Source organism: Panthera leo, chromosome C2, assembly GCF_018350215.1.
Source record: "Panthera leo isolate Ple1 chromosome C2, P.leo_Ple1_pat1.1, whole genome shotgun sequence".
Taxonomy (NCBI): domain Eukaryota; kingdom Metazoa; phylum Chordata; class Mammalia; order Carnivora; family Felidae; genus Panthera; species Panthera leo.
In genome coordinates this window covers 107,702,504-107,722,063 of record NC_056687.1, presented here as the reverse complement: position 1 = coordinate 107,722,063, position 19,560 = coordinate 107,702,504, and the positions used below count along the sequence as shown (strand labels likewise).

Genomic DNA, 19,560 nt, shown 5'->3' with positions numbered 1-19,560 from the left:
AAAAAAAGCTGTATTAGCTATAAACTTTGACAATATTATAAACATTTTAAATGACAAATACTTTTTTAATACCAGCTTTTATTTATGATCTATGTGGATATATTCTTAGGGTGTGAGTTGATTCTGCATGACACAGTTCTTCAATTGAAAAGTTGATATAAAGGGCTCCTGGGTGGCTCAGTCGGTTAACTGTCTGACTTTGGCTCAGGTCATGATCTCACAGTCTGTGAGTTCAAGCCCTGCGTTGGGCTCTGTGCTGACAGCTCAGAGCCTGGAGCCTGCTTTGGGTTCTGTCTCCTTCTCTGTCTGCCCCTCCCCACTTGTGCTCTCTCTGTTTCTCAAAAATAATGAAATAAATGAAAATGAAATGAAAATAAATGCAATGAAAATAAATGGAAAAAAAAGTTAAACTAGAAAAGTTGATATAAAAAGAACAATGGAAACATTTTTATAAGAAGTAAGACAAACCCTAATTCCTTTATCCTAACATAGTTGTTTTCATTTTCCCATTTTATCTTCTAGTCCAACACATGCTCATCTATTTTTTTCCATATTTATAATCACAATGTAAATGCCAGTAAATGTTCTAAAATATGTTATTGGCTGAATTATGTCACTGCACCCCCCTATTCATATGTTAAAGTTCCAATCCCCAGCACCTCAGAATATATCTGTATTTGGAGTGAGGGTTCTTTTTTTTAAATTTTTTTTTATTGAGAAAATTTTATTATTTTATTATTATTGAGAGACAGAGCGAGACAGAGCATGAGCATGGGAGGGGCAGACAGAAGAGGAGACACAGAATTTGAAGCAGGCTCCAGGCTCTGAGCTATCAGCACAGAGCCCGACGTAGGGCTCGAACCCACCAACTGTGAGATCATGACCTGAGCCGAAGTCGGACTCCCAACCGACTGAGCCACCTAGGCGCCCCTAGGGTTCTTAAAGAAATACATTTAAATGGGTGGGCTCTAATCTAATATGATTGGTGTTCCTTATAAAAACAGAGGAAACAGAAACATACAGAAGAAAGAGTCTTGAAGACACAGGAAGAAGATGGCCTTTTATAAGCCAAGTAGAGAGGCCTGGAACAGATCTGTCCTTCATGGCCCTTGAAAGAAACCAACCTAGCTGATACCTTAATCTCAGACTTCTTAGCCTCCAGAATTGTGAAAAAATCAATCTCTGTCCCTTAAGCTACCGGGTCTCTGCTACTTTGTTACAGCAGCCCTAGCAAACTCATAAGTATAGTGAACCCCATACAAATTCACGACATTATTTGAGATACTTTAAAAGTTTTGCACATTAAAATTTAGGCTTAAAATCAAAGTCCAGAACAGAAACAACATTCCTAGAAAAGGCTTTGCTTAATATTTTCTTGCTGACAAGTATGTTGATTATTGAATAGCGGATATGAGTAAAATATTTCCTACCCCTCTAATGAGTGGCTATCTCTTTATATAATCAATGTTTTTAAGCTCAAATATTCATAGATTAGGGGTTTTTTTTCTTGTATTACTTTAAAAAAATTTTTTTTGAGGTTTATTTATTTTTTGATAGAGAGAGAGACAGAGTGCAAGGGGGGAGGGGCAGAGAGGGAGACACAGAACCCAAAGCAGACTCCAGGCTCTGAGCTGTCAGCACAGAGCCCAATGCGGGGCTCGAACTCAGTCTGTGAGATCATGACCTGAGCTGAAGTCGGACGCTCAACCGACTAAACCACCCAGGCACCCATTTTTTTTTTTAAGTTTTTTTGAGGTTTATTTATTTTTTGAGAGAGAGAGAGAGAGAGCTAGCATAGATTAGGTTTTATTAAAGTAGAGCATACCTATTTTAATAAGAGAAATTTCAGGAAAAAATATTTTTACCAAGGTAGATTATTTTAAGTGTAGAATCAGTTTGTTTCCACTCTCAAAATAACTATTGGATAGCTCCTGAATTTTTAAAATTCAAGTTCCAAATTAGGCTTGGAAATGTAGTCCACACATTTTCATAAAATTGAAGAAATTAGGGATGAAATAGGCCTATTTTCTCATCCTATTAAAAATGTTAGCTGCTTGTTTTTACTACCTTACCTAGCCTGACATTAAAGAATTTGTGACTCAAAATGCTTGCCTCTGAAGTAAAGGGCAAGATAAGACAAAAAATATTCAGGATACTGTATTCAACTAGTATATCAGAAACTATTTAGAAGTTTTGCTCAATAAAGCCTTTACTCATTTGGTAGGTATGTATTGAGCTCCTGTTATTTCTAGGACATCATGGTAAAAATTGTGGGTGGAATAAAAAATGACTAATATATGATCTCTGGCCTAAGTAACTTACAGTCCAATAATAGATCACATGTATACATATTATCAGTGCAGTAAAAATGGTGTAAATTGGTATGAGTTCTAGGAAGATCCAGGTCACTTCCAGATTGGGTCAGAAAAGATTGCCAGGCCATGGTAGCATATGAGCAATAGCAAGCCAAATGAATGAAGTTAGAAGGACCTTCTTCATAGGGGGTGCTGAGATAAGGGAAACCAAGGTGGGTACAACAACCAGAATAGGTTAACGTGGTGGAAATCATAACTTCTGAACTCCAAATTGGAACACGTGACTGAAAGATATGATGCTGTAGAATGATGAAGGTAGGACCCAATATTTGACATCAGGATTGCCGTAGGTACAGGGAATGTGTCACTTGTCGAGGGTGAGTTAACTCCCCTTCATTGAGTTTTAGTCTTCTAATTTCACATTAGAAATATAGCTCCTATTAGTTTGGAAATCTTGCTGTACTTTTCCATGTATTAGAATATATTTCACAACTGAATTTGTATTGCAGATTCTTATTCTTCTAATGTCAGATAGAAAGTCATGTTGACATGAGTAGTTATTTTAGAGACAGATAGTAGTGTACGCTTACAGAGTCATCCTGCTAACCTAAGCAGCATCATTCTGGCAAATGAAAAATAGGTGACAGCATGTGTGGATTCCTCTGCACTGTCATTCTGACTTAAACACAGATATGATTAGGATATGATACAGTTTATTCAGCAGAAGGAGCCACCTTTATGGATACAGAAATACTAGAGAAAAATTGGGCCTAAAGAAAAACTGCAACCTCCATATTTTTTAAACTCTATTCTTTTAAAATTTTACACACTAGCGTGTTAGCAGTTTTCTTTACACAAATGGGTGCATATCCGTAAGTATTTAGAAGCACATAGTTATTCTTAGGAAAAATATTCCCATTTAAGTAATTGTTTGAATATAGTAGAACCTCACTTACTTGGTCCCTGCCAATTTATTTCTCCAGGTTTTCCATTTTGAGCAACAATTAGAAGTGAAGTAGGTGCCAGACTCCTTGTGGTCACCCCTAAATCTGTCTTAATGGTCACATTTTCTTTCGGACATACTCATCACCCACAGAAAGACATTTTACTTTCTCTCCTTGGACCACGTTCCTAATTCTATTCTTCACCATCCTTTAAGGCATGTTCTCTTCTCTGTGCTCTGTCTAGCCAACCACTTTACTTCTCCTTTAACCACTTACCAGCCCTATTGCCTCTGATGCCATGTCTGTCTTCTGGCTCTTTGCTTCAGGTCTTCACTAGCCTATCTGGTGCTGTGGTGCCCCCAAGACCAAGCCAGTCTCTTCTGATCCCCAATCACATGCTACACCTATCACATGGCCCAGGATAAGCTAAACAAGAAAGGGGATGCCAAGTGAACGATCTAGAAAAGCAGACTGTCCAGATTTTCACATAGATCACCTCCTCATCAATTCAAATTAATTGCGGTTGTACAAATTTTATAGTATTTTATCATTATTGTGTGTGTATTTTTATATTTTAGTGGTGGTTTAAGACAGTGCTGAAGAGACTGCTTAAGGGAGAGCTTGATGATTATTCTGAAGGATAATGTGTTCCATGCATTTCTCACAAAATTATATAAAATTAGCACATTTAAATCTACATAATGCTGTGAAGGCATATTTTTATTAAACTTAATCTAAGTAGATAGAATAATGACAAGTGATTGCTATGATAAAATTCTGGTCTCATTTTGAGTGGACAAAGTATTATTAGAATCATTAAGCTCTATTAACTAATACTTTCTGCCCATAAATTTATTAGTTTTAGACACTGAATCCTTTTATTCCTCTCCACCCCTACTGTCTTTATTCATAATTTGTATAGAATGTACCCTAATTACTCTCCTAGAAATGCCACCCAACCAGTTCACGCTAGCACATTTAAATGTACTTTTCTGAATCATGTTGCCAAGAAAACAATTTAATTTCAATAAAACTCAGAACATTATGCAGATATTGTGTTATTCATTTATGTGGGCATTTAAAAAGCAAGATGGATTGCCATTTAATACAATTTAAAGGCTAACCTACTAAAACTTTTCATGCATCATTTAGCAATGCAATCCTTCTTTTTTCAGAATAACTACTAAATTTAAATTTTTTGGTTAGGTGTCATTCTACTGATAGAAAAGTTATCTTGACTTTCAACTATTGATTTTCTAGAAGAAAATAATCATTCTACAGGGAAATGATTTATGATTCAATTTTGTCTATTTGCAAACTTTGACTTTTCTATACAGAAATAGAAATACTAAAGAAAAGTTTGACAGTGTCCCAGAGAAATAAGATGTGCCTTGAAGAGGAAATGAAAAATCTGAAATTGTTGTCAGATGCAGCCATACTGAGGTCTCAGCAGATTCAGACATCCAAACAACAGGAAGTAAACTTACAAACCAGATGCCATGACTTGGAAAAAGAAGTACTAGGTAAAAGAGAATGATTTTATTTGCTGTTGTTAGCAACTGGCCATAACAAAGAAGTATTTACATTTTTATTTCTTTTATAATCACAACAAAATCTTGTTTTAATTAGTGTTGCAAATACGGCTAATTACTAGTAACTAAGTCAATAACTGTGTCTGTGATCAATATTTACTATCATCCCTTCTGATTCTGCCATTGAGAGTGAATGCCATTCACACTTAAGTGAATATATTCCTTCATTTTCCCAAGGAAAAATTAAAAACTGTGTTTGGTGGGGCGCCTGGGTGGCTCAATAGGTTAAGCGTCCGACTTCGGCTCAGGTCATGATCTCGTGGTCGGTGGGTTCGAGCCCCGCGTCGGCTCTGTGCTGACAGAGCCTATTTCAGATTCTGTGTCTCCCTCTTTCTCTGACCCTCCCCGGTTCATGCTCTCTCTCTCTGTCTCAAAAATAAATAAATGTTAAAAAAAAATTAAAAAAAACCCCTGTGTTTGGGGCACTATGGGCAAAGGTTTTAAATTTCTACCTCAGAGGAATGAGTGTCTTGGCACTAAGACTATGGAATTTGTACTTTTCCCTAAAGGCAGTAGGAATCCTTGAAAATTCGTAATCAATTTTCATTCAAGGAGAATGCTATAATACAAGCAGTGTTTTAGCAAAATTAAGTTATTACAATGATTGGGGGTGTTCCAAATAATCAAGAAATTGGAGCTAGGTAGCCATTTAAAAAATATCTTTGCTGATAACCCAGGCCCTAGACTAACTGTAACAAACTGAAGTAGGAAGGGAACTACATTTTTTGGGTCCTAATATGCACTGTATGTAAATTACTTCTGTCAATTGCCACAGGGATCATGAAAAACAGGTATAATTATCCCATCTTGCAGAGAAGAGAATCAAAGCCTAGAAAGGTAACAAGCCTGTTTTCACATAGCTGGTAAATGGTAGGGAGTGAAAGAGTTCAGATTCCAAGACTCGTGCTCATCGCACTGTGTCTCCTTGGTCATCTCCGTGGCCACAATGGGAAAACCAAGATAGAATCAAGACTGAGCAGACTACCCAGGATTAGAGAGGTGGACATCTGGCTAAGTAGACAGGGAGAGAAGGAAGTCACAGAGGACTCTGAACCTCATTTCTTGAGAGTATTTAATGATGGGAGCACACCACAGACTAGGAAATCTGGAGAGAAAGTGGTGCTGGAATGGAAAATAAGGACTCGTTACGTGAAGTTGGAGCAGATATCAAATATTTTAATTTTCCCTTCTGTGAATTACCTTTTTATAGATTTTGCCAATTTTCTATTGCATTATTGGAATTTTCCTTGATAATTTTTAAGAGCAGTTTGTATAATGTAGTAATTATAATCTATATTCGGTTTTTTTCTAATGTATAATTTGTTGACTTTTTATGGTAAATTTTACTACCAAAATTTTTCATTTTGATGTGATCAAATGATATGTCTTGTATTGTTTTTGGTTAGTTTTGGTTAAAACATTCTTAAATTGTACAGATAGTCTCTTGAGGTTTTTTTTTACATTTAAGTCATTAATCCATGTAAGATTTATTTTTTATATGGTATGAGATATGGGGGATTAGTTTTATTCTTTCCAAATGGATAACCAGTTGTATCAGTATTGTATATTAAATAATCCATCCTTTTACACTGAATAGAACTATTTGTCATATGTTAAAATTTTATATATGTTAGCATTGATTACTGTGTTCTCTTTTGTTCCACAAATTTATTTGATATACCATTCATACATATTCATTTGAATATAGTGACTTAATAGCATAATCTCACAGCTGGTAAATCCTTTCTCTTTCTACTGTTCTTACTTTTCAAATATATACGTGGAGGAGTTGTCTTCAATTTGAATTTTTTAAGATCCTGTATTTACTTCTAATCCAAAGACTAATTGATACTTAGTAAAGTTTTTCTCCTCCAGTCTTTATTCTTTTCTTACATATTTATATTTACAAGAAGTTATTCTTCCACATGAAGTTAAGGTAATTTCATTTAATTCTAATCCCAACAGAGATTCTAGCTGGAATTGCATTATATTTACATATTAAATTTTGGAGAATTGGCGTTTTTAGTGATATTAAGTCTCAATATTGTAAAAGTCTTCTCATTCAAGAATATAGTATGTCCTTTCATTTCTTTAAACTTTTTCTGTTTTTAATTATGATTTCTTAGTTTTATTTGGCTATATTACTTTTTCCTTCTTGTTAAATTGATGACTGTCATGTTTTTGCATCTACTATAAGTGGACTTTTTTCACTATTTCAGTCTCTTGGTATTTTGTTTTTGTTTTTGTTTTGGTGCCAAAACGTGCTTTTATTATAGCACAGAGACAGGACAAGTAGGCAGAAAGAGTTGCACTGGGATTGTGAGGAGTAACTGGTTATATACTTTTTAGTTAGTGGGGGTTAGGGATAAGGTAAGTCTCTAAGGAATTTGAGCATGTTAAAAAGCAAGGTCTCCAGGATCTTGGAGGGCTGTTGTTAAGATAAGGTTGCTTTTAGTCTTTAATGAAACATCAACAGTAAAGTAGCCATGAGTTCCTTGAGGAATGTCACACTCTGCATGTCTCAGGAATTTATAAGTGGGGGGTTGCAAGTTGTAAAGAGATGATTTTAGCCCCATTTCTCTTACCTTTGTTCTCTTCATCATTTACCCCCTGAATTACTTGACCTTTAAATCTTTCAGGTTGCTGAGGGTGGAAGGTCTTATCTTCTGTAACTTTTTGCTGCTGAATAGGGGCATTGGTCATTTGGGGTTATAGGAATTGTTAAAAGCAGAGGCAGCCAAATCCAAGGTAGACAACATATATGAATCTCCTTGAGTAGAAAGGATTATCTGTCCACTTGGAAGTTATGCCACTGAGGGAGTCTGGGCACCAGATGGAGAGACATTTAAAAGACAGCAAAACATGATTGAAATTATTATGAGAAAAAGAAGCCCAATAAAGAGACCTTTGATAGTTGACCAAAATCCTCCAGTTCAGGAGTTTAACCAATTATTAAAGGAGAGGGAGAGATTGTTTAAAGTGGCAATTTGAGGGGCACCTGGGTGGCTCAGTCGGTTGGGCATCTGGCTTTGGCTCAGGTAGTGATCTCACGGTTTGTGGGTTTAAGCCTCGCGTTGGGCTCTGTGCTGACAGCTCGGGGCTTGGAGTCTACTTCGGATTCTGTGTTTTACTCTCTCTCCACCCTTCCCTCTGTCTCTTTCTCAAAAAATAAATAAAACATTGGGGCGCTTGGGTGGTTCAGTCGATTAGGTTGCCGACTTCAGCTCAGGTCATGATCTATAGGCCTGTGAGTTCGAGCCCCACATCAGGCTCTGTGCTGGCAGCTGGGAGCCTGGAGTTGGCTTCGAATTCTGTGACTCCCTAGCTCTCTGCCCCTCCCCTGCGCTGTCTCTCTCTCTCAAAAGTAAACATTTAAAAAAATTTTTTAAATAAAACATTAAAAAAATTTTAAGAAGTGCCAATTTGAGCACAATTAGCAATCCTGTTACATTTTAGTGATAATCTGGAATATATATATAGCATTCAGTGTTTATGATGGCACATGTTCCACCCATGCTGCAGTTAAAACGTCTAATACTGTTTTATTTTGTAGAACTGCTTTATGAATGAGTTATTTCAGTGTTTAATATTGTAATGCTATTTGAGAGTCACGTAAGGCCTTAATCGTGTAGCAGGTGGTGTTAGCCATGATATAGACTCTGTTTTGTTTAGCAAGCAATCAGGTAATTAATAAGAGACACTTCTACAGAAACAAAAGAAAAATATAGGTTAATGGTTGGAGCAAATTACAAACCCAGTGTCTGGGTCTTGAGTGCTCCTAGTGAAAGATTTTCAGATGTCAGGCTTGAAGCATTCTCATATGGTGTGGGAACAGGCAGCAGGAATCAGATGAGTTTTTCTGGTTTGTAATTTAAGTGTCTCTGGTGATCATTGTGACCCATAGAGCAGGCACAAGTTTTGTGGCAATTTCTCTAAAGCTGAACTCAAGTTGTCCAGCATCAGTTTTCAGTGTTTTAGGAAAAAGGACAGTTTTAGTTAAAAGAATGGAAGAAAATTGAAATCTTCATATTTGTTGATAGAATAAGGAAAGGTTATTGATTTTTGTGTATTTGTCTTATATCCATCAACTTTATAAAATCCTCATATTAATTCTGGTAGTTTTTTTGCTAGTATCTCTTGGATTATCTAGTTCTACAATTGTATCACCTGCTCAATACCCCCCCAAAAAGAGTTCATCTATTTTTTTCCAGTGTTTATATCTGTTATTTTATTTTCTTATCTTGTTAATGTCTTATGAAATTCATTTGAACCCCTCAGACTTTGTTAAATAATAATGACACTGAACATCCATATCTACTTACTGATTTTAATTGCAATTATTTGGTGCTTTGCCACTTGGAATTATGTTTGATGTTTTTAGTAAATATTTATTTTTAATTAACTATTTTACTTGTATTCCAATTTTAGTTAGATGTTTTAAATGAAATGCTGTTGGATTTTGTTAAGTGCCTCTCAGCATCTATTGATATAATAGTGTTTTTTCCCCTTTAACCAACTGGTAAAATGGACTAGTATTATTGAATTTCTTGATGTTGAAGTGTCTTTGCTTTCATGGAATAAGCCATGCATCATTTACTTTTTGAATATATCATTTGCTACATGTATATATTTTATTTGTAAATTTTGTGCATATATATTAATAAATGAGATTGGTTTATAAGGGTTTTTTTTTTTACTAGCAAGTACTAATTTTATCAGAGCTTTGCATTAAAATTAAGTGAACATCATAAATAAACAGGTTTAATCACATGAATTATCTGTTTTTTAAAGTTAGATAAAACTTGACCTGAACCACATATCATTAGGTAAAATTCAGTTATGAACTCCTTTGATTTCAGTACATCTTTGAATGGTATTTAGTATTTTCAGAGTTGTCTGTGGTAATTGACTATTTGAATATTCAGCTCTTCTCACATCAGTTTTGATTCTTTATATTTGGATGGTAAATTATTCAATTCTCTCTAAGATTTCAAATTTATACCCATAATATGGAATGCAATACTCTTATTTTAAATTATTCCCTCTGTCTGTGATTAGGCCTGATATCTGATTTTTAATCTTGTCTATTTTTCGTTTATCTTTTATTATTTATCAGGCTTGCAAGGCCTTCATTTTTTAGTCTTTTCAAAGAACTAGCCTTTGTATTTTTTATGCTATTACTTTTATTTTCTTTTTTTTTTTTTTTTTTTTTTTTCCACTTAAATAGCACTTTACTAAGCCAGGAAAACAAACACAACTTGTACATGAGACATGTCACCCACTAGAAACACTAATCTCCCAGTCTGACTGCTTGCCAGAAAAAAAAAAAAATCCCCTGGGTGCTGGGTGTCAGAGGCTTTCTTTTTTTATTTTTTTTTTATTTTTTTTTTATTTTTTATTTTATTTTATTTTTTTAATATATGAAATTTACTGTCAAATTGGTTTCCATACAACACCCAGTGCTCATCCCAAAAGGTGCCCTCCTCAATACCCATCACCCACCCTGCCCTCCCTCCCACCCCCCATCAACCCTCAGTTTGTTCTCAGTTTTTAACAGTCTCTTATGCTTTGGCTCTCTCCCACTCTAACCTCTTTTTTTTTTTTTTTTTTCCTTCCCCTCCCCCATGGGTTTCTGTTATGTTTCTCAGGATCCACATAAGAGTGAAACCATATGGTATCTGTCTTTCTCTGTATGGCTTATTTCACTTAGCATCACACTCTCCAGTTCCATCCATGTTGCTACAAAAGGCCATATTTCATTTTTTCTCATTTCCACGTAGTATTCCATTGTGTATATAAACCACAATTTCTTTATCCATTCATCAGTTGATGGACATTTAGGCTCTTTCCATAATTTGGCTATTGTTGAGAGTGCCGCTATAAACATTGGGGTACAGGTGCCCCTATGCATCAGTACTCCTGTATCCCTTGGATAAATTCCTAGCAGTGCTATTGCTGGGTCATAGGGTAGGTCTATTTTTAATTTTCTGAGGAACCTCCACACTGCTTTCCAGAGCGGCTGCACCAATTTGCATTCCCACCAACAGTGCAAGAGGGTTCCTGTTTCTCCACATCCTCTCCAGCATCTATAGTCTCCTGATTTCTTCATTTTGGCCACTCTGACTGGCGTGAGGTGGTATCTGAGTGTGGTTTTGATTTGTATTTCCCTGATAAGGAGCGACGTTGAACATCTTTTCATGTGCCTGTTGGCCATCCGGATGTCTTCTTTAGAGAAGTGTCTATTCATGTTTTCTGCCCATTTCTTCACTGGGTTATTTGTTTTTCGGGTGTGGAGTTTGATGAGCTCTTTATAGATTTTTGATACTAGCCCTTTCTCCGATGTGTCATTTGCAAATATCTTTTCCCATTCCGTTGGTTGCCTTTTAGTTTTGTTGGTTGTTTCCTTTGCTGTGCAGAAGCTTTTTATCTTCATAAGGTCCCAGTAATTCACTTTTGCTTTTAATTCCCTTGCCTTTGGGGATGTGCCGATTAAGAGATTGCTACGGCTGAGGTCAGAGAGGTCTTTTCCTGCTTTCTCCTCTAAGGTTTTGATGGTTTCCTGTCTCACATTCAGGTCCTTTATCCATTTTGAGTTTATTTTTGTGAATGGTGTGAGAAAGTGGTCTAGTTTCAACCTTCTGCATGTTGCTGTCCAGTTCTCCCAGCACCATTTGTTAAAGAGACTGTCTTTTTTCCATTGGATGTTCTTTCCTGCTTTGTCAAAGATGAGTTGGCCATACGTTTGTGGGTCTAGTTCTGGGGTTTCTATTCTATTCCATTGGTCTATGTGTCTGTTTTTATGCCAATACCATGCTGTCTTGATGATGACAGCTTTGTAGTAGAGGCTAAAGTCTGGGATTGTGATGCCTCCTGCTTTGGTCTTCTTCTTCAAAATTACTTTGGCTATTCGGGGCCTTTTGTGGTTCCATATGAATTTTAGGATTGCTTGTTCTAGTTTCGAGAAGAATGCTGGTGCAATTTTGATTGGGATTGCATTGAATGTGTAGATAGCTTTGGGTAGTATTGACATTTTGACAATATTTATTCTTCCAATCCATGAGCAGGGAATGTCTTTCCATTTCTTTATATCTTCTTCAATTACCTGCATAAGCTTTCTATAGTTTTCAGCATACAGATCTTTTACATCTTTGGTTAGATTTATTCCTAGGTATTTTATGCTTCTTGGTGCAATTGTGAATGGGATCAGTTTCTTCATTTGTCTTTCTGTTGCTTCATTGTTAGTGTATAAGAATGCAACTGATTTCTGCACATTGATTTTGTATCCTGCAACTTTGCTGAATTCATGTATTAGTTCTAGCAGACTTTTGGTGGAGTCTATCGGATTTTCCATGTATAATATCATGTCATCTGCAAAAAGCGAAAGCTTGACTTCATCTTTGCCAATTTTGATGCCTTTGATTTCCTTTTGTTGTCTGATTGCTGATGCTAGAACTTCCAGCACTATATTAAATAGCAGCGGTGACAGTGGGCATCCCTGTCGTGTTCCTGATCTCAGGGAAAAAGCTCTCAGTTTTTCCCCGTTGAGGATGATGTTAGCTGTGGGCTTTTCATAAATGGCCTTTATGATCTTTAAGTATGTTCCTTCTATCCCGACTTTCTCAAGGGTTTTTATTAAGAAAGGGTGCTGGATTTTGTCAAAGGCCTTTTCTGCATCGATTGACAGGATCATATGGTTCTTCTCTTTTTTGTTGTTAATGTGATGTATCACGTTGATCGATTTGCGAATGTTGAACCAGCCCTGCATCCCAGGAATGAATCCCACTTGATCATGGTGAATAATTCTTTTTATATGCTGTTGGATTCGATTTGCTAGTATCTTATTAAGAATTTTTGCATCCATATTCATCAGGGATATTGGCCTGTAGTTCTCTTTTTTTACTGGGTCTCTGTCTGGTTTAGGAATCAAAGTAATACTGGCTTCATAGAATGAGTCTGGAAGTTTTCCTTCCCTTTCTATTTCTTGGAATAGCTTGAGAAGGATAGGTATTATCTCTGCTTTAAATGTCTGGTAGAACTCCCCTGGGAAGCCATCTGGTCCTGGACTCTTATTTGTTGGGAGATTTTTGATAACCGATTCAATTTCTTCGCTGGTTATGGGTCTGTTCAAGCTTTCTATTTCCTCCTGATTGAGTTTTGGAAGAGTGTGGGTGTTTAGAAATTTGTCCATTTCTTCCAGGTTGTCCAATTTGCTGGCATATAATTTTTCATAGTATTCCCTGAAAATTGTTTGTATCTCTGAGGGATTGGTTGTAATCATTCCATTTTCATTCATGATTTTATCTATTTGGGTCATCTCCCTTTTCTTTTTGAGAAGCCTGGCTAGAGGTTTGTCAATTTTGTTTATTTTTTCAAAAAACCAACTCTTGGTTTCGTTGATCTGCTCTACAGTTTTTTTAGATTCTATATTGTTTATTTCTGCCCTGATCTTTATTATTTCTCTTCTTCTGCTGGGTTTAGGCTGCCTTTGCTGTTCTGCTTCTATTTCCTTTAGGTGTGCTGTTAGATTTTGTATTTGGGATTTTTCTTGTTTCTTGAGATAGGCCTGGATTGCAATGTATTTTCCTCTCAGGACTGCCTTCGCTGCATCCCAAAGCGTTTGGATTGTTGTATTTTCATTTTCGTTTGTTTCCATATATGTTTTAATTTCTTCTCTAATTGCCTGGTTGACCCACTCATTCGTTAGTAGGGTGTTCTTTAACCTCCATGCTTTTGGAGGTTTTCCAGACTTTTTCCTGTGGTTGATTTCAAGCTTCATAGCATTGTGGTCTGAAAGTATGCATGGTATAATTTCAATTCTTGTAAACTTATGAAGGGCTGTTTTGTGACCCAGTATATGATCTATCTTGGAGAATGTTCCATGTGCACTCGAGAAGAAAGTATATTCTGTTGCTTTGGGATGCAGAGTTCTAAATATATCTGTCAAGTCCATCTGATCCAATGTATCATTCAGGGCCCTTGTTTCTTTATTGACTGTGTGTCTAGATGATCTATCCATTTCTGTAAGTGGGGTGTTAAAGTCCCCTGCAATGACCACATTCTTATCAATAAGGTTGCTTATGTTTATGAGTAATTGTTTTATATATCTGGGGGCTCGGGTATTTGGCGCATAGACATTTATAATAGTTAGCTCTTCCTGGTGGATAGACCCTGTGATTATTATATAATGCCCTTCTTCATCTCTTGTTACAGCCTTTAATTTAAAGTCTAGTTTGTCTGATATAAGTATGGCTACTCCAGCTTTCTTTTGGCTTCCAGGAGCATGATAAATAGTTCTCCATCCCCTCACTCTCAATCTAAAGGTGTCCTCAGATCTAAAATGAGTCTCTTGTAGACAGCAAATAGATGGGTCTTGTTTTTTTATCCATTCTGATACCCTATGTCTTTTAGTTGGCGCATTTAATCCATTTACATTCAGTGTTATTATAGAAAGATACGGGTTTAGAGTCATTGTGATGTCTGTATGTTTTATGCTTGTAGTGATGTCTCTGGTACTTTGTCTCACAGGATCCCCCTTAGGATCTCTTGTAGGGCTGGTTTAGTGGTGACAAATTCCTTCAGTTTTTGTTTGTTTGGGAAGACCTTTATCTCTCCTTCTATTCTAAATGACAGACTTGCTGGATAAAGGATTCTCGGCTGCATATTTTTCCTGTTTAGCACACTGTAGATATCGTGCCAAGCCTTTCTGGCCTGCCAAGTTTCAAAGGAGAGATCAGTCACGAGTCTTATAGGTCTCCCTTTATATGTGAGGGCACGTTTATCCCTTGCTGCTTTCAGAATTTTCTCTTTATCCTTGTATTTTGCCAGTTTCACTATGATATGTCGTGCAGAAGATCGATTCAAGTTACGTCTGAAGGGAGTTCTCTGTGCCTCTTGGATTTCAATGCCTTTTTCCTTCCCCAGTTCAGGGAAGTTCTCAGCTATAATTTGTTCAAGTACCCCTTCAGCACCCTTCCCTCTCTCTTCCTCCTCTGGGATACCAATTATGCGTATATTATTTTTTTTTAGTGTATCACTTAGTTCTCTAATTTTCCCCTCATACTCCTGGATTTTTTTATCTCTCTTTCTTTCAGCTTCCTCTTTCTCCATAACTTTATCTTCTAGTTCACCTATTCTCTCCTCTGCCTCTTCAAGCCGAGCCATCGTGGATTCCATTTTGTTTTGCAATTCGTTTAAAGCGTTTTTCAACTCCTCGTGACTATTCCTTAGTCCCTCGATCTTTGTGGCAAGAGATTCTCTGCTGTCCTGTATACTGTTTTCAAGCCCAGCGATTAATTTTATGACTATTATTCTAAATTCACTTTCTGTTATATTATTTAAATCCTTTTTGATCAGTTCATTAGCTGTTGTTATTTCCTGGAGATTCTTCTGAGGGGAATTCTTCCGTTTGGTCATTTTGGAGAGTCCCTGGCGTGGTGAGGACCTGCAGGGCACTTCCCCTGTGCTGTGGTGTATAACTGGAGTTAGTGGGCGGGGCCGCAGTCCGACCCGATGTCTGCCCCCAGCCCACTGCTGGGGCCACAGTCAGACTGGTGTGTGCCTTCTCTTCCCCTCTCCTAGGGGCGGGATTCACTGTGGGGTGGCGTGTCCCGTCTGGGCTACTCGCACACTGCCAGGCTTGTGTTGCTGGGGATCTGGCGTATTAGCTGGGGTGGGTAGGCAAGGTGCACGGGGGCTGGAGGGGCAGGCTTAGCTCGCTTCTCCTTAGGTGATCCACTTCAGGAGGAGCCCTGTGGCAGCGGGAGGGAGTCAGATCCGCTGCCGGAGGTTTGGCTCCGCAGAAGCACAGAGTTGGGTGTTTGCGCGGAGCGAGCAAGTTCCCTGGCAGGAACTGGTTCCCTTTGGGATTTTGGCTGGGGGATGGGCGGGGGAGATGGCGCTGGCGCCTTTGTTCCCCGCCAAGCTGAGCTCTGCCGTCCGGGGGCTCAGCAGCTCTCCCTCCCTTTGTCCTCCAGCCTTCCCGCTTTCCGAGCAGAGCTGTTAACTTCTGACCTCCCAGACGCTAAGTCGCGCTTGCTGTCGGAACACAGTCCGTCCGGCCCCTCCGCTTTTGCCAGCCAGACTCGGGGGCTCTGCTTGGCCGGCGAGCCGCCCCTCCGCCCCGGCTCCCTCCCGCCAGTCCGTGGAGCGCGCACCGCCTCGCCGCCCTTCCTACCCTCTTCCGTGGGCCTCTGGTCTGCGCTTGACTCCGGAGACTCCCTTCTGCTAATCCTCTGGCGGTTTTCTGTGTTCTTTAGGCAGGTGTAGGTGGAATCTAAGTGATCGGCAGGACGCGCTGTGAGCCCCGCGTCCTCCTACGCCGCCATCTTCCGGAACCTCCTCCACTTTTATTTTCTATAACATTACTTCCCATCTCTATATTTATTAATTTCCTATTCCTAGTTTCTTTTTATTTTTTGTTTTTATTTTTCAGACTTCTGAAGGGAATACTTAGTTCTTTTATTTCTCATCTTTTTTTTGTTCAATGATAGAGGCATTTGAAGGAATGAGTTTTCCTATGAGTAAAATTTTATCTGTGTCACATGTATTCAATGTGAATTATTCTCCTTTTTAATACTGTCTCAGTACTGTGTAATTTCTAATTTTTTCTTTGGTGAAAGGGTTATCTAGGAGTATATTTCTGAATTTCTAAGTATGTAGTTAATTATTTGGGGAAGGAGTTACTTTCTTATTATGTATTTAACTTGAGAGTATTCTGACTAAATAATGTGACTTATAATACCTTTTTGAATTTGTGGAGCTCTCCTGTATGTTGAATACATGATCTAGTGCTATAGATATTCCTTAAAAATACAAAATGTAATTCTCAGCTTCATGGTTATAATCTCAGCTGATTATAGGATTCTTGAGTTCTTTTCTCTCAGTACACTGTGGATGCTCTGTCTTCTAGCTTTCAGTGTTGCAAATGTTACTGCAGCTCTGATTCTTTTTCCTTTAAAGGTACTTCATTCTTTAGTCTGAAAACTTGTTAGATTTTTATTTCTCTTGTTTTTTTTTTTTCGCTCTTTCTTCATTGGGCTTCAGTTGGATCCCTCATAATCCTTGGTTCATGACACATATGTACTGGCTGGGACTTCATGTACAATCTTGAATATAATAATAATAATAGTGGGCATCCTTATCTCATTCACAGTTTAAAAAAATACACTGCTGAATAACTTTTGGTTTTAAGCAGAAATTATAATGAATGTAAAATATCTAGAGAATGATATTAAAAGCACTGTATATCAAAACTTGGGGAATACAGCCAAAGAAGTGTTTTCAGGGAGATGTATAGCTTTAGAAGTCATATAAGAAGGAAAGGACAGGGACACCTGAGTGGCTCAGTTGGTTGAGCATCGACTCGATTTCAGCTCAGGTTGTGATTTGGAATCTGCTTAAGATTCTCTCTTTCTCTCTCTCCCCCCATCCCACCCCCCTCTCCCTCTGCCCCCCCCCCCCACTCACATGCTCTCTCACTCTCTCTAAAATTTAAAAAAAAAAAAAAAGAAAAAAGAAGGAAAGAACAAACTCAAATAACAGAAGAAAAAATAATAAAAATAATACCAGCAGTGAGTGAAATAGAAAAGAGATGATAAAGAAGACCAGCAAAACAAAGCATTGATATTTTTTTAAAAAACCAACAAAGTAGAACTTTGGCAAGTTTAATCAGAAGATGAGAGAAAATACAAATTTAAAATGTGAGTAATGAAAGAGGGGCAGTTACTACAGATAAAGGGTAAAAAAATAATAATAAAAGTGGATGCTGTCAACAATCTTATGCCAACAACTGTGAAGTCTTAGATGAAATGGATATACTATTAGAAAACTATATCTTACCAAGACTTACTCAAAAAAATTAAATGGCCCTATAACTATTAAAGAGATTGGAGCAATGTCTTCTCACAAAGAAAAAAACAAATTTTTTAACAAGCAAGTTCTACCAACTTTCAGGGAACAAATGTCTTAATGTTATACAGTATTTTCTTTCCTTTTTTTAAAATTTTTAATTAATTTTTTTTTAATTTACATCCAAATTAGTTAGCATATAGTACAACAGTGATTTCAGGAGTAGATTCCTGAGTGCCCCTTACCCATTTAGCCCATCCCTCCTCCCAGAACCCCTCCAGTAACCCTGTTTGTTCTCCATATTTATGAGTCTCTTATGTTTTGTCCCCCTCCCTGTTTTTATGTTATTTTTGCTTCCCTTCCCTTATGTTCATCTGTTTTGTCTCTTAAAGTCCTCATGTGAGTGAAGTAATATGGTATTTGTCTTTCTCTGACTGATTAGTTTCACTTAGCATAATACCCTCTAGTTCCATCCACGTAGTTGCAAATGGCAAGATTTCATTCTTTTTGATTGCCAAGTAATACTCCATTGTATATATATATACCACCTCTTCTTTATCCATTCATCCATTGATGGACCTTTGGGCTCTTTCCATACTTTGACTATTGTTGATAGTGCTGGTGTAAACATTGGGGTGCATGTGTCCCTTCGAAACAGCATACCTGTATCCCTTGGATAAATACCTAGTAGTGCCATTGCTGGGTTGTAGGGTGGTTCTATTTTTAGTTTTTTGAGGAACCTCCATACTGTTTTCCAGAATGGCTGCACCAGCTTGCATTGCAACCAAGAGTGCAAGAGATACTCTTTCTCCTCATCCTTGCCAACATATGTTGTTGCCTGAGTTGTTAATGTTAGCCGTTCCAACAGGTGTAAGGTGGTATCTCGTTGTGGTTTTGATTTGTATTTCCCTGAGGATGAGTGATGTTGAGCATTTTTTCATGTGTCGGTTGGCCATCTGGATGTCTTCTTTGGAAAAGTGTCTATTCATGTCTTTTGCCCATTTCTTCACTGGATTATTTGTTTTCTGGGTGTTGAGTTTGAGAAGTTCTTATAGATTTTGGATACTAACCCTTTATCTGATATGTCATTTGCAAATATCTTCTCCCATTCCATCGGTTGCCTTTTAGTTTTGCTGATTGTTTCCTTTGCTGTGCAGAAGCTTTTTATTTTGATGAGGTCCCAATAGTTCATTTTTGCTTTTGTTTCCCATGCCTCCAGAGACATGTTGAGTAAGAAGTTCCTGTGGCCAAGATAAAATGAACCCAATAGTTCATTTTTGCTTTTGTTTCCCATGCCTCCAGAGACATGTTGAGTAAGAAGTTCCTGTGGCCAAGATAAAAGAACTGCCTTCTTTCTCCTTGAGGAATTTGATGGCTTCCTGTCTTACATTTAGGTCTTTTGTCCATTTTGAGTTTATTTTTGTGTATGGTGTAAGAAAGTGGTCCAGGTTCATTATTCTGCATGTCTCTGTCCAGTTTTCACAGCACCACTTGCTGAAGAGACTGTCTTTATTCCATAGGATATTCTTTCTTGCTTTGTCAAAGATTAGTTGGCCATATGTTTGTGGGTCTATTTCTGGGTTCTCTATTCTGTTCCATTGATCTGAGTGTCTGTTCTTGTGCCAGTACCATACTGTCTTGATGATTACAGCTTTGTAGTATAGCTGAAGTCCGGGATTGTGATGCCTCCTGCTTTGGTTTTCTCTTTCAAGATTGCTTTGGCTATTTGGGATCTTTTCTGGATCCAAACAAATTTTAGGATTATTTGTGCTAGCTCTCTGAAGAATGCTGATGTTTTTTTGATAGGGATTGCATTGACTGTGTAGATTCTTTGGGTAGTATCAACATTTTAACAATATTTGT

The 19,560-nt window shown here is 37.5% G+C and overlaps 1 protein-coding gene across 10 annotated transcripts in view; it reads left to right on the top strand.

Moving 5' to 3' along the window:
- LEKR1 (leucine, glutamate and lysine rich 1) overlaps positions 1–19,560 on the top strand; it is a 225,671-nt gene that overhangs the window by 82,431 nt on the left and 123,680 nt on the right. For all 10 annotated transcript variants that reach the window (XM_042955500.1, XM_042955499.1, XM_042955501.1 and 7 more), the window contains one exon: positions 4,597–4,782. In XM_042955500.1, coding sequence (XP_042811434.1) covers positions 4,597–4,782 — 186 coding nt within the window. The remainder of the gene's footprint in view (positions 1–4,596; positions 4,783–19,560) is intronic.